Genomic DNA, 12,914 nt, shown 5'->3' with positions numbered 1-12,914 from the left:
GAAGACACTTTAGAGCAAGAGAAGTCTCTTGGCACCTTGTTCCCTGTGAGGAGCCTCCTTTTGTGTTCAGCTTAGAAAGTCAGGCCTGAGGACAAGTATTCAGATCTTGTGAACCTGTTATGTGCCTCTCTTATAATGTTGAAGCCTGCTTGCTTGTCTCCTCTCCTCACCCTTCTCATCTGCTTCTTGTCTGGGCACAATGGCCTTCCTAACTCTGCTTCTGTCATGTATTCTACTGGTGCCTTGAGAGGGTTGAAAGTAAACAAGACAGTGTCAATTTTGCTGGCAGAACTGAGGCATATGATTGCTCTTAAGTTTAGCCCTGTATCTTTGAGCAGGAGGCAATGACAAACGGTTTATTCTAAGGCCTTTGATTTCCTTCGGAATTGTAAGCATCTAGGCTGACTCATCTCTCAAAGGCTTTCCTCTCTCTGTTTTTGGCTGGTGTTATTGTGAGATTTTCTTGTTTGTTCTTACCTTATTTTGGCAGGGGGAAAGGAATTGATTTTCATCTTGATTTTTGGGTGAAAGTATGAGCTATACTCTTTGGATGACCAGATTTGGTAAGCTTCAGCAAGAAGAAATAACCGCAACTCCAAAACAGGTACAAAAATGTCTGAACTGGGACAATGGGAGATGGGAGCAATGTTAGAATAAAGAAACCAGAGCTAGGTTGTGTGTGTCAGGAAGAGACCTTTGACTAACAGGTTTTGGACCTGTTATTGTGAATGAGGGATTGTTAGAGGCTTACTCTGGGACTGTGGTTAGGTTATGTGCATATGCCTTTGGTTAAAATTGTCATTTTGTGGATGCAGTTTGTTGGTCAGGCTTAGGCATTCACTTTGGGTCAAGGGGATGGTGCATTGCAGCTGAAGGACCTTTTTAAAAAACCCATGCTAAGGATTTTCATTTTAGTTCATTTCAAAAGCCATAGAAAGACCCCTCATCCTTTCTATACTGCACTTCAGTTATCTGTCCAGCATTTATTTCTGACATGTGTGACTTTGACCATTAAGGAAAGTGGGCAAAAGGGAATTTTGGAAACAAAAGTAAGGTGGCTTTTTTTGTTTGTTTTTTTGGGATAGAGCTCATTTATATGGATTATTGAATGATAAACTCCTACCTACCTTTCTCTGGCAAAGACACATAACCTGGTCTTTGGAATTTAACTCCCCCCGCCCCCCAGTAATACATAAACTGTCATCATAAAATTCCATGGGAAAGGGAAGCTCAGAAAAGTGGCATGTGACTACTTCCTTCTTGCCAGAAGGTTTAGTTCCCTGTGTTCTAAATTATCTCCTCTGTCAGGAGCCAGCATATACACACTCACCCAAACCATAAGCTTCAGAGCTATCTTAAATTCTTTCCTTTCCATTACAATAAAAAATTCCAACAAGTCCAGAAAATTTTACCCATATAATCCATCCTCTGCTCCAGCTTCAGTGACACTGACTTGTGTCAGCATCTCTTGCCTCTTGGCTGATCTACCTACTTCAGGCTCTATCCAAACCAGGATTTCCACTATTCTCTGTTATTTTTCTAAGCTGCAGCTCTGACTTTGTCATTCCCCCCTTAAAACCCTGCAGTAGTTCCTTACTGCCTTCAGGAGAAAGTCCAGCTCTTTAACATGGCTAAAAGGGACATTCATGATGTCACCCTTGCCTATCCAGATTTATCTCCTTTATACAGCTTTAAGAATGTAACAACCTCTCTCCCATCTCCTTGTCTTTGCACAAGCTGTTCTCTCTTTCTGGACACTCCCCCCTCCCTGTCTCCAGGCAGACTTAGATGTTTCCTCCTTTCTGCTCTCAGGGTACTTTGTTTATATCTTGGCTGATTGACTTATCACAAGGTTTCCCAAATTGTTGCCAACCTGTATATCTCCTTCACTGCATAGTTAAATCTGTTATGGAGGAGTAATAAAGGAGTAATTGAAAGGAGTAATATCTGAAAGGAGTAATATCATCTCCGTCATATTTGAATCTTTAGTGCCTGGTGCAAAGTGGTCATTTAATGCAGGCTTTTTAAAAATGAATAAATTAAAGAACAAAAGAATAAGAGAGGTGAGGCTGTGCATGAAAGGATGTTGTGTGTGGGGTCAAGGGAGATCCCCACTGAGGGATCCTGAGCAGCCTGGGAGCAGTATGAGATAGTGGGCACCACGGAGAAGGGACAGGTTTACCAGTACACTAAGACAAACTTCACTCTGATCAGCAATCTTGTATAGGGAGTCTCCTTAGAAATGTCCTGGAAATGTTTTGGTACATATATGATGTATGTTGTTTTAATGAAAAAATAGTACAATTAAGTTACACAATTTTTAGTAAATAGATAAAAGGCAGAAGGCAAACAAAATCCCATAGACAGTATAATACATAATATATATACTGTTAATATCTGAGTGCATTTCTTTCAGTCTTTTATTTTCATGTGTATTTTTTCACATCGTTGTAAACATAATACAATTCTGCATTTTGTGTTTGTTGTTTAAGAGTTCTTTGTAAATACCACTTCAATGATTGCATAATTTTCCATACTATGACCATTCCACAATTTATATAACTAGTTTCATTGCTGAGCTAGTTTTATTTCCCTTAATTTTTTACTGTTATGGCTCATGTAAATATGTTTTTCCCTCTCTATAGGAAGATTCCATTAAGATAGATTCCTAGAAGGGGAGTTACTAGGTCAAAGGGCCTGGGGATGATTTTTGGCTTGAGACTCATGTGTCCAGCTTGCTTTCTGGAAGAGTTGTACAGATTTACAGGGCCCCTAACCTAGATGGATATGTCCATTTCACCCAACCTGGATAGCATCAAGTATTAACATTAAAAATAAAAATAAACTTCATTGATGTTCTGATTATTTAATGGAAAAGATTACCTTATTCTTTTCTCAATGTACATTTTTAAATTGTAAGTAAGGTTGTTTCTTTTTTATTCTTTCTTATTTTTGCCTAATTAGATTATTTTCTGGACGATTGGTTCAGGGCTGATTTTTTTTTAAGTTGGATTTTTTTTTTTAAATAAGCAACCAGAGGCAGCTCTGCTTGAGGGTGAAGCCACCTCCCTGTTTTCCCTCCCCCTCCACCAACCTCCCCCCATAGTTCCCTCCACCAAGTCCAGTGACAATTGGATGATGCAGCCTTGATAATCATTTGATTCCAGAATGGGTGGCTGCATTCCTTATTTGAAGGCAGCAAGGACACTGTGCCCCAGAATAATGCCCCTTTTGCTGTTGTTGTCCGCCTTCATATTTTTAGTGAACGTCCTGGGAGGAGCCCCAGGACACAACCCAGACCACAAGACGAAGATGATATCAATACACAGTCTCTCAGAGCTGGAGCGTCTGAAGCTGCAAGAGACTGCTTACCACGAACTCGTAGCCAGACATTTCCTCTCTGAATTCAAACCTGACCGAGGTGAGCGGTACCCTGGAGTGTGGCATCCTCTCCCTTGGGGGAGTGGACCTCCCGCCCCCCCCCCCCGGGATGGGACGGGCGAGTTGGGGGTCCAAAAGTGTGGGAGGGGCTCGTGCCTGATGTCGGACCTGTTCGGTTCTCCTGACGCTCGGAGAACTGAGGAAGGAGGGGTTGAAGAGTGTTTGTTGAATTGCGGAAGAGGTGAAGATTAATTGAGTTGGGTCAAAGATTTTGGGGCTTGAGAGACAGTATGACCGACAGGCAGATGTCAGGGACAGACAGGTTGGCAGAGGACAGGTGAAGAGACAGACACACCAGGAGCGGTGCGAGAAGGAGTCAGAGGACAAAGGCGCAGAGGGACACTCTGAGAGAAGACTGGGACAGGCAGAGACAGCGCGGTTAACAGATGGAGAGTAAAGGGAAATAGCGAGACAGCGAGAGACAGACGCGCCAATCCCTGCGTAGAGTGGCGGCGGGAGGTGAGCTGAAAGCGCTGCCCAGCTCAGCTGGAGGCAGAGAAGCGAGCGGGATCAAGCACTGGACGGGGTTCGAATGTGCCAGAGGTCTCAGGGGTGCGGGCGCAGATTCAGCAGCTGAGGGCAAAGGGGGGGGGAATCGCGCGGGCCGAGGAGCACCCCTGCAATAATAAAAAAAGTGTAAGGGTGGCAGGTTCGCTGGGCACGCGCAGCTGGCAAGGAGCGAAGCAAAGAGCGAGAAGACCCCGTAGGGCAGCCGCCGCTGAGGGGTTCCGAGCCCGAGATACCTCTGGGAGCCGACGGCATTCCGGGTGCAAACGCGCCCGCAGTAACTTGGCGACACCTATTCTCGGAGACTGCGCAGACAGAGCCCTTCTTCTCGCCTGTTGCACTGTCCCGGCGCTCAAAGCCCTGGAATTTATGTTTTAAGCGTTGTGTTCTGCTACTACTGGTGCGAAACAAGATGCGTGGTGCACACGCGGCGCCTAAGATCGTCTGCTTTGGTTAAATTCTTGGAGTCTCCTATATAGTAGATAGAATTAGTCCCGTTTTCAAACGGGGAAACTGAGGCTGAGAGACAGCAAAATACTTTTCGCGGGCTGGACAGAGCTCCTTACCTCCCTCCCTCATCCCTGCGGATCAATGCACTGAGACGCTTTAGTCACTTATCAAATCCTATTTGTGTGAGTGTGCGTGTCTTGACTTTTTTCTCTCCCCATAGCTCTACCTACTGACCGTCCAACTACTTTAGAGAAGTGGTTTCTGATTCTGAGAGGACAACAGAGGGGTGAGGAGCTCTCGTACTTTCCTTAGGAAAGAAATGGGATGCTGCATCCCTCCTGTATTGTGTCCCACGCTACTGGAGACAAGGCGTGCCCATTGCCCCCTCCCAGAAACCCCGTAAGGGATGATTTCAGGAAATGGCGCATTAACAGCAGGCGCTGCGGGGGTCCCATCAGATCGGCCTAAACCTTCCTGTTCGATCCAACCCAGGCTGATCGCCCCTAAGAAATTATCCTCATTGCTTCAAGGTGGTCACTCCCCTGGCAGGACTTAAGGCAGAGACCTTGAGCTCCTTCGGGGTAGTTGAATGGAACTGAATCCTTTTGGGCTCTTTCTGCGAGGAGGGGCGCTACGGGTCTGGAGGGGTAAGGATTGACTGCCGGTAGTTGCTTAGAGGAATGCTACAGCCCCTGCAGTTCCTCCTGGTTTAATTTCTCATTCTCTCCTTGGCTCCCCAGTCGTATCACTCAAGACATTTGGCATTCGTCTGGAAGAGGCGCTGGTGAATGAGCTTACCCGCCGCAAGCATCTTGAACTAAGAGCCGTGATGCAGAATAAAGAATCTGCGGGTCAGGCTGTGGGCCGTCGTCGGGGAAACGTGGTGCAAAGGATGTTTGGCCGCATCGGGCGCTTTTTTAATCGCAGACGGGATGAGCCCTTCTTGCCCCGAGAGTTCACTCGCCGTGGGCGTCGAGTAAGTTAAACCCTCCAGGTTTCTGGCAGGGGCCCTTCCTGAGGTGTGAAGGGATGTGGGGGGTAGGGTCAAGGCCTGTGTATTCAGAGAGAAGAGGAGCTGAACAGAACAAGTTGGAAGGGAGTACTTGGCTTGCCCCAGAAAAAAAAATGTCTCCTGTTATGAATGTGACACAATCCAAAAAGTCCAAAGCAACTCTCCAGATTCCCCATTTTAAGGTAGTCTGGGTTTCTCCACAGGGTGCAGTATCTGTGGATAGCCTGGCTGAACTGGAAGACGGGGCCTTACTGCTACAGACCCTGCAACTTTCCAGGATTTCCTTCCCAATTGGCCAGCGACTCCTGGGATCCAAAAAGAAAATGAGCCTGAATCCGATTGCTAAACAAATCCCCCAGGTTGTTGAGGCTTGCTGCAATTTCATTGAGAATCATGGTAAGGGGGCTGCAAATGATGGTTAAATCAAGGTAGGAGGCAATTAAAGAAAGAACAGTGTTCTAGAAATGGGGAGAGAAAAGAGGTTTCAGGATGAAGGGCTTGAAATGTTCCCCTGCCACCAGCTGGGGTCAGGATGCAGAGGGGTGGGTGGGAGGGAAATGCTATCTGTGGTGAAGGGGACCAGAAATTCTTACTGTCCCCTGGTTTTTTCTTTCAGGCTTAAGCACAGTGGGGATTTTTACCTTGGAATACTCTGAGAAAAGAGTCCGTGAGGTAAATTAGCTATGTTTATACTTTTGTTCCTTGACTGAGAAAATAAGGTGAGGTGGGGGATTCCCCCATGGACCCCAGGGGAGTTTCATGTCTGGTGGTGGGAGTAAGGTCTTCTTTCTAGCCCCCTAGGCACACCATATTGCCAGCTACCTCCAGTGAAGCCTGAGACTTATTGAAGGAATGACCAGGAGGGAGACTGGTGTCAAGGCAGGCAGACATGTATTTTCTTCCTTTTTCTAGCTCCGTGAAGAATTTGATCAGGGTCTGGATGTAGTGCTGGATGACACTCAGAATGTGCATGATGTGGCCGCACTTCTCAAGGAATTTTTCCGTGATATGAAGGACTCTCTGCTGCCAGATGATCTGTATATGTCCTTCCTCTTGACAGCAAGTGAGTCTTCTGATGTCCCTTTTCCCAGGCAAGGAAAGGAACTAATACGGGGGTGTGGAGGTCTAGAGACAGAGCTCAGGTTGCAGGACTCCAGGGAACTAAGACAGAATGAATATTTGAAGATGAAAACACCTCTTCAGACTACTTTCCTTGTATTTCATAATATTCCATTACAAGTCTGCTCTTTGGAAATTTCTCCAGAGGTTCTTGAAAATATGTGTGTCCTCTCAGGGCAAAGAAGAACCTACTTTCTGTAGAGGGGGTTCAATTTTAATGGGAACACCTCTCACTTTTAGGGCTTCTGAGCTCAAATGCTGTGGGAACAAGCAAAGAAAAGATGCTGGGAGACTTTCTCCATAGCCTTCAGTGATTTTCAAGCAGAATCACATTTCTCTTGGTATCAGGCTGCTGCCAAGGCGAGTTCCCTGAGTCAGCCCCTGTTTTCTTTCCTATAGCTCTGAAACCACAGGATCAGCTTTCTGCCCTGCAATTGCTGGTTTACCTGATGCCACCCTGCCACAGTGATACCCTGGAGCGTCTGCTAAAGGCCCTGCATAAAATCACTGAGAACTGCGAGGACTCCATTGGCCTTGATGGACAGTTGGTAAAAAGCTCTGGCTAAGGGTAGTGAGAGCTGTGGTAGGGGACATGTGTGGCAGTATATGAGAAAAACAGAGCCAGAGAGACAGAGGGAGAGTGAAACAAGAACAAAAAGAGTTGTTTCCATTTGTATAACTTCCATTACTGTGTCAGACTCAACCACTTCCTGCTTTCCTTTACCTAGGTTTCAGGCAACCGGATGACTTCTACCAATTTGGCCTTGGTGTTTGGATCTGCTCTCCTGAAGAAGGGGAAATTTGCCAAGAGGGAGTCCAGGAAAACAAGACTGGGGATTGACCACTATGTTGCTTCTGTCAATGTGGTCCGTGCCATGATTGACAACTGGGATATCCTCTTCCAGGTATGTGGAAGTTTTGGACACACTTATTTTTTTTTCCTTTTTTCTTTTTTTTTTATTTTATTAAATTTATTGGGGTGACAATTGTTAGTAAATTTACATAGATTTCAGGTGCACAAATCTGTATTACATCGTCTATAAATCCCATTGTGTGTTCACCACCCAGAGTCAGTTCTCCTTCCATCACCATATATTTGATCCCCTTTACCCTCATCACCCACCCCCCACCCCCTTACCCTCTGGTAACCACTAAATTATTGTCTGGGACACACTTATTAAACAGCTCTCTTTCCTGTTCACAAGGCAGGTAAAAGTTATATATGCATCCCTGAGGATAGCCAAAGGTACCTCAAAATCCCCCAGTCTAGAAATTCTTCTCACATTAACTGGTCATGGAGCCTTTAGTTCTGGGTTCCTGATAGAGATAAATATAAATTTATTTTAAAAATTGTTTAATAAAAGCTAACATTGCTAATTTCACCCTCAGGTGCCTCCCCATATTCAGAGACAGGTTGCTAAGCGTGTGTGGAAATTCAGTCCTGAAGCCCTTGATTTTATCAGACGCAGGAATTTGAGGAAGATCCAGTGAGTATTTTCTTGGTTTGTTTATGCTTAGCTTGAGGAAGAATCTCCTATGGGGGTTTCAAACCCTAGGCAATCTTCATATTAGTCAACTAAAGTATACAAACTGACTTGCTTTTTAATTCTCATTCAGGAGTGCACGGATAAAGATGGAAGAGGATGCTTTACTTTCTGATCCAGTGGAAAACTCTGCTGAAATACAGGCTGCTGTTCTTGCTCAAAGCAAGCCCTTTGATGAAGGTCAGTTCCCCGCTGGAAGTCAGACCCTTGCTGAAGGTCAGTCCCTTGGTGAAGGTCAGGTCCTTCCTAAAGGCCAGGTCTTTGCTGAAGATGGGCCCCTTGAGGCAGATGAGTCCTCTGAGGAAGATGTGACAGTAAATGAAGAGCTAGTATTTGAATATCTCAATCAAGGAGTGGCCTTTGGAGAAGGTCTTGAGATCCTAAATGACCTTGAAATTCAAGGCCCACATCTTGAAGGCATACAAGACTATGATGAAGAAGAAGAAGCTGATAATGATGATGATGATGATGATGATGATGACACTCTGAATTTTGATGATCTTCCTCCCTTTGAGGGTATTCTAGACCTTGATGATGAAATTCCAGAACTCATTGAAATCCCAGACTTTGAAGAAATACCAGCCTCAGATATGCAAGAAATCCCAAACCCTGGAGAAAACCCAAAGCATGACCTCGAAGAAGGACTATATTTTGAAAACTACCAAAATCTTGACCTTGCAGAAGTTCCCTATCTTGATATAATCCCAAACAATGAAGAAACCTCAAATACTGATGAAATCCCAGACAATGAAGAAGCCCCAGAGATAGATGACATCCCAGACAATGTAGATGCCTCAGGTAATGATGAAAGCCCAGATTTTGAAGAAGACGCCAATCTTGAAGAGGTTCTAGCTCTTGAGGAAATTCCAAATGATGAAGCCTCAAATACTGAAGAAATTCCAGACCATGAAGAAACCCCAGAGGTCAATGGGATTTCAGACTCTGATGAAGACCTTGATTTTGAAGAAGTCCCAGCTCTTCATGTGGCCCCAAGCCCCGAAGAAACCCCTGGTGGTCATGCATTCCCAAATCATGAAGAATCTGCAGAGGTTAATGGACTCTCAGACTCTGAAGAAGACCCCAATCCTGAAGAGTTTCCAGCTCTTGATGGAGTCCCAAATGATGAAGAAACCTCAGATACTGAAGAAATTCCAGATCACGAAGAAACTCCAGAGGTCAATGGCATTGCAGGTTCTGAAGAAGACTCCAACCCTGAAGAGATCCCAGCTCTCCATGTGGTAACAAGACCAGAAGGTGTCTCTGATTTTGATGAAATTCAAGATCAGGAAGAATCCTCAGATGTGAGTGGATTCCCAAACAATGAAGAAGCCTCAGATTCTGAAGACACCTCAGGACACAAAGAAGCCTCTGATGTAAGTGGAATCCAAGACTCTGAAGAAAACCCCAATCTTGAAGAAGACTCAGTTTTCAATGTGGTTCCAGAGCCTAAAGACGCTCAAATTCACATTGAAATTCCAGATTCTCAGAAAGACCAAGCCAACACTTTTGAAGAAAATGAACTTACCAATGTGATTCCCAAAACAGATGATGTCTCCATTTTCAATACAATTCCAGACCCTCAGCCAGATCTGGCTGTCAATCTTGAAGAAATCATGAATGTGCGAGCAGTACCAATGTCCAATTCTCTTGACTCTAAAGAAATTCAGGATCCAAAAGCAATCCAGTTCCATAAAGAAGATGCCGATGTTACATCTCCTGTAGATACCACTCTCCTCCTTCTTAAAAACAAGTCTCAGCCTGGTCAAGTCATGGACTACAAGTCCTCCCCAGAGTCATTGAAGACTGACACCTGCTTTCTCCCCTTCATGAAGTACTGTAAGCGTCCAGCTCCAGCTTTGTTACTCATTTGTTTAGTAAAATTAGTTAGGCTGGTTATAGGGTGGTGGTGGCTGTTAGGAGGCCGCATTCTTCCCCGCCTCCCTGGAGGTATTGTCCATTTGCTCTAAGCATGGGGTATCTGTCTCACTCTTTCTGCTCTCTAACCAAGCCCTCCTCCCCCACCTCCAGCTTCCACAGTTGGCCTACATTTAGTGATCTATATTCTACTGTTAGGCTGCAGTTTTCTTATAAGTCAAATGAGGATAATCATTCCTGCTCTAACTTCTTGCCTCATACTACATTTAAAGCTCAACATTAGGTCTTAGTCCCTTGGGTGCTGTGCAAAGTATAAAGTATAGAAACATAAGGAGTTAACATTGTTACTATTTTCCAGGTTCCTCTGAGGAGCCAGCTGTGCCTCCCGGCACTGCCCGTTCCCATGACGATGAGGAAGGAGCGGGTAACCCCCCCATTCTGGAGCAAGACCGTCCATTGCTCCGTGTGCCCCGGGAGAAGGAGGCCAAAACTGGCATCGGCTACTTCTTTCCTTAGATGTTTTTCCTTCTATGAGGTGCCAGACAGGGGAAAAGGGTGGGGGTGACCTGGGATGTCACAGGAAACATTAAAGAGTGTGTCTCAAAGGTAAAGATCTGCGGCTGAGAAGGAGTTCCACCTGATGCTCGGGTCAGGCTATGAATTCCAAACACACTGCCAGCCCCTTCACTGGGGTTGCTTGTTCCCTTCAGCTGATAAAAACAGAGATGTTTCTATGTCATGCCCAGGCTCCCTGGTGCTACCTTGCCTTTCTCTTTTACCCCTGATCCTGGCTTTCCCACACCATAGCCCTTCCGTTAATTGATGTGACATTTGTGGTAAACACCTGTCCCAGAGAAGCTCACAAATCTCGAGGTGCTTTCCCTCCCCCAAAGGAGATTGCATGCTTTTCCTGACTTTCCTACCCTCCTCCCGAGAGCTCAAATGGAAAGGCCCTCAAGAGGCATGCTAGGACCTTAGGTCAGCTGACTGACAGCTGACAAACAATTAATGTTAAACCATGTCACACCAACTCATAGCCGTGTCCCCGCAGCAACTCCACCACCTCAGGATATTTTCCCCCAAATTATTTAGACTAATGGCTCATAAACCAGCCAGTCCCAAAATTCTGTGCAGTTTTGCTCAGGTAATGCCAACACGAAGAACACTCAAGTGTAAGTCTAGCTTTTCTTTGGTCAGAAGTTAGAGGAGAAAAATTGATTTTATTCCCTGGATTTGTTTTACAATCCCAGACAGCTGGGATTCATACCCTGTTGTCAACAAAAGAGCTAGTTAGGTACAGACATATAATTCCAAGTAGTTAAAGTCACCTGATTACGAATGATCTTATCTATCATCTCTGTAGTTCCTCTATGCAGGACAGTACAAATTTGTGGGACATGCTCTGGTAACACAGATATGGGTTATGTATGACATCCAAAATTATAGCTGATATTGAAGGGTAACAACTGCTAAGGTCCACAGAATGAAGAATGTATTGTATTGAGGGATAGAAACTGATCACACAGTGGGTAACAACCGCAGAGCTCGAAGATTTGTGATTGTTAAACTTCTCTGGCATTTAATCATTAATAAACATCTGTATTGTGACAGCAGCATATTCATGGCTTACTTTTTTTTTTTTAATTTGAAATTTTGTTGGAGAGTTGGGAATCTCTGACCTGAACTGAAGAAGAAAGAAGTGGGGAAGAGGAAAAAAGGAGAAGAGGATGATGTGGAATAAGGGGGAGGGGTGACATGGTCTAAAGGGATGGAGTGAGTGGAATGAAGAGGAGGTGGTGATGTGGGATAAAGGAGAAGGGATGACTTGGAATAAAGTGGAATGAAGTGGAATAAAGGAAGTGAGGTAGAAAAAAGGAAAGCATGGGGAATTAAGGGGAGGGGATGAGGTGTAATAAAGAGAAGGGTATGATGGGGAATTAAGGGGAGTGGGTGATGTGGACTGAAAGAGAGGTGTGATAAGAAATAAAGGGGGAGTAAAGTGGAAGAAAGGGAAAGAAATGTAATTGAATAAAGAGAATGGAAGGGTTAAAGTAGAATAAAGGGTTAAAGACAGATAGAAGTAGGGGAAAGGAATGAAACTTAAGAAAGCCTCTAAAGGGAAAGGAGGGGAAATAAAAAGATCACTAGGTGTCCTCAACTGAGAAATTCCTCCTGGATTGATGAAAAACAAAAACCTAAAAACATCTGGAGACATGATTTCCAAGTGTAAGAGAATAATGTGCTGCTGTTTGATTGGAGGAAACTCCAACCTTTCTTGAAAGCTTGAGATTTCATGACATGCTTGGAAATTTACCATATTAGGGACAGGGCTCCAAAAAGTGAAGTGGTATATATATTTTTTATTTTTATACAGTTTATTTTAGGATATTACCTTGTGTAGAGCTTTAGACATCAGAAATGTAACATTTTACTCCTCCTATAATAATTATTTTATAATAATGACTGTAATGATAATCAACACATATTGAGTTTTTCTAAAAGTGTATGACACTGTTTAAAGCTCTGCATGCATCATATAGTTTAATATTAATAACAACTCTATGAGATACATGCTCCCGTCAACGTCATTTTCTTATTGAGGAAAATAAGATACAGAGAGGTCAAATATATATATGATCTTAGATTATAGGGAAGAGAGAGGATAATACCCATCTCTAATCACCACTCTCAGCCCCAACCCCTTGGTTAGTAGTCACCATTGGGGAGGAATATAAGGGAAGCAATAGGATTAGGAGAAAACCTGGTTTCAGGGACGGCCAGGAAGTGAAGGAAATGTTTTTAAACAATCTACTTTCCTGTTTGTTATCTGGTTTATTTGGTGGTTTTTAAGCTGTGTGGAAAAAGCACAAGTAAACTCTTCCAGGGACACATTTTATTATTTTGTGTGTATAAACACACACACACACACACACACACACACACACACACACACACACACACCCCAC

At 44.2% G+C, this 12,914-nt stretch overlaps 1 protein-coding gene across 5 annotated transcripts in view; it reads left to right on the top strand.

Moving 5' to 3' along the window:
• Positions 1-11,450, top strand: part of ARHGAP36 (Rho GTPase activating protein 36) — a 31,607-nt gene extending 20,157 nt beyond the window's left edge. Inside the window, exons 2-12 of one of the 5 annotated variants that reach the window (XM_081042846.1) lie at positions 3,263-3,421; positions 4,619-4,684; positions 5,139-5,374; positions 5,614-5,806; positions 6,027-6,082; positions 6,323-6,473; positions 6,929-7,077; positions 7,258-7,434; positions 7,919-8,016; positions 8,147-8,253; positions 10,307-11,450. In XM_081042846.1, coding sequence (XP_080898972.1) covers positions 3,263-3,421; positions 4,619-4,684; positions 5,139-5,374; positions 5,614-5,806; positions 6,027-6,082; positions 6,323-6,473; positions 6,929-7,077; positions 7,258-7,434; positions 7,919-8,016; positions 8,147-8,253; positions 10,307-10,464 — 1,550 coding nt within the window. In that variant the 3' untranslated portion in view covers positions 10,465-11,450. Of the gene's footprint in view, positions 1-3,152; positions 3,422-4,618; positions 4,685-5,138; positions 5,375-5,613; positions 5,807-6,026; positions 6,083-6,322; positions 6,474-6,928; positions 7,078-7,257; positions 7,435-7,918; positions 8,017-8,146; positions 8,290-10,306 lie in introns of those variants that run through there. The other 4 variants (XM_081042844.1, XM_081042843.1, XM_081042842.1 and 1 more) reach the window with 4 other exon arrangements.
• Positions 11,451-12,914: the final 1,464 nt, after the last annotated feature.

Source organism: Rhinolophus hipposideros, assembly GCF_964194185.1.
Source record: "Rhinolophus hipposideros genome assembly, chromosome: X".
NCBI lineage: Eukaryota > Metazoa > Chordata > Mammalia > Chiroptera > Rhinolophidae > Rhinolophus > Rhinolophus hipposideros.
The sequence above is the reverse complement of the archived record's forward strand: the minus strand, read 5'-3'. Positions and strand labels throughout refer to the sequence as shown.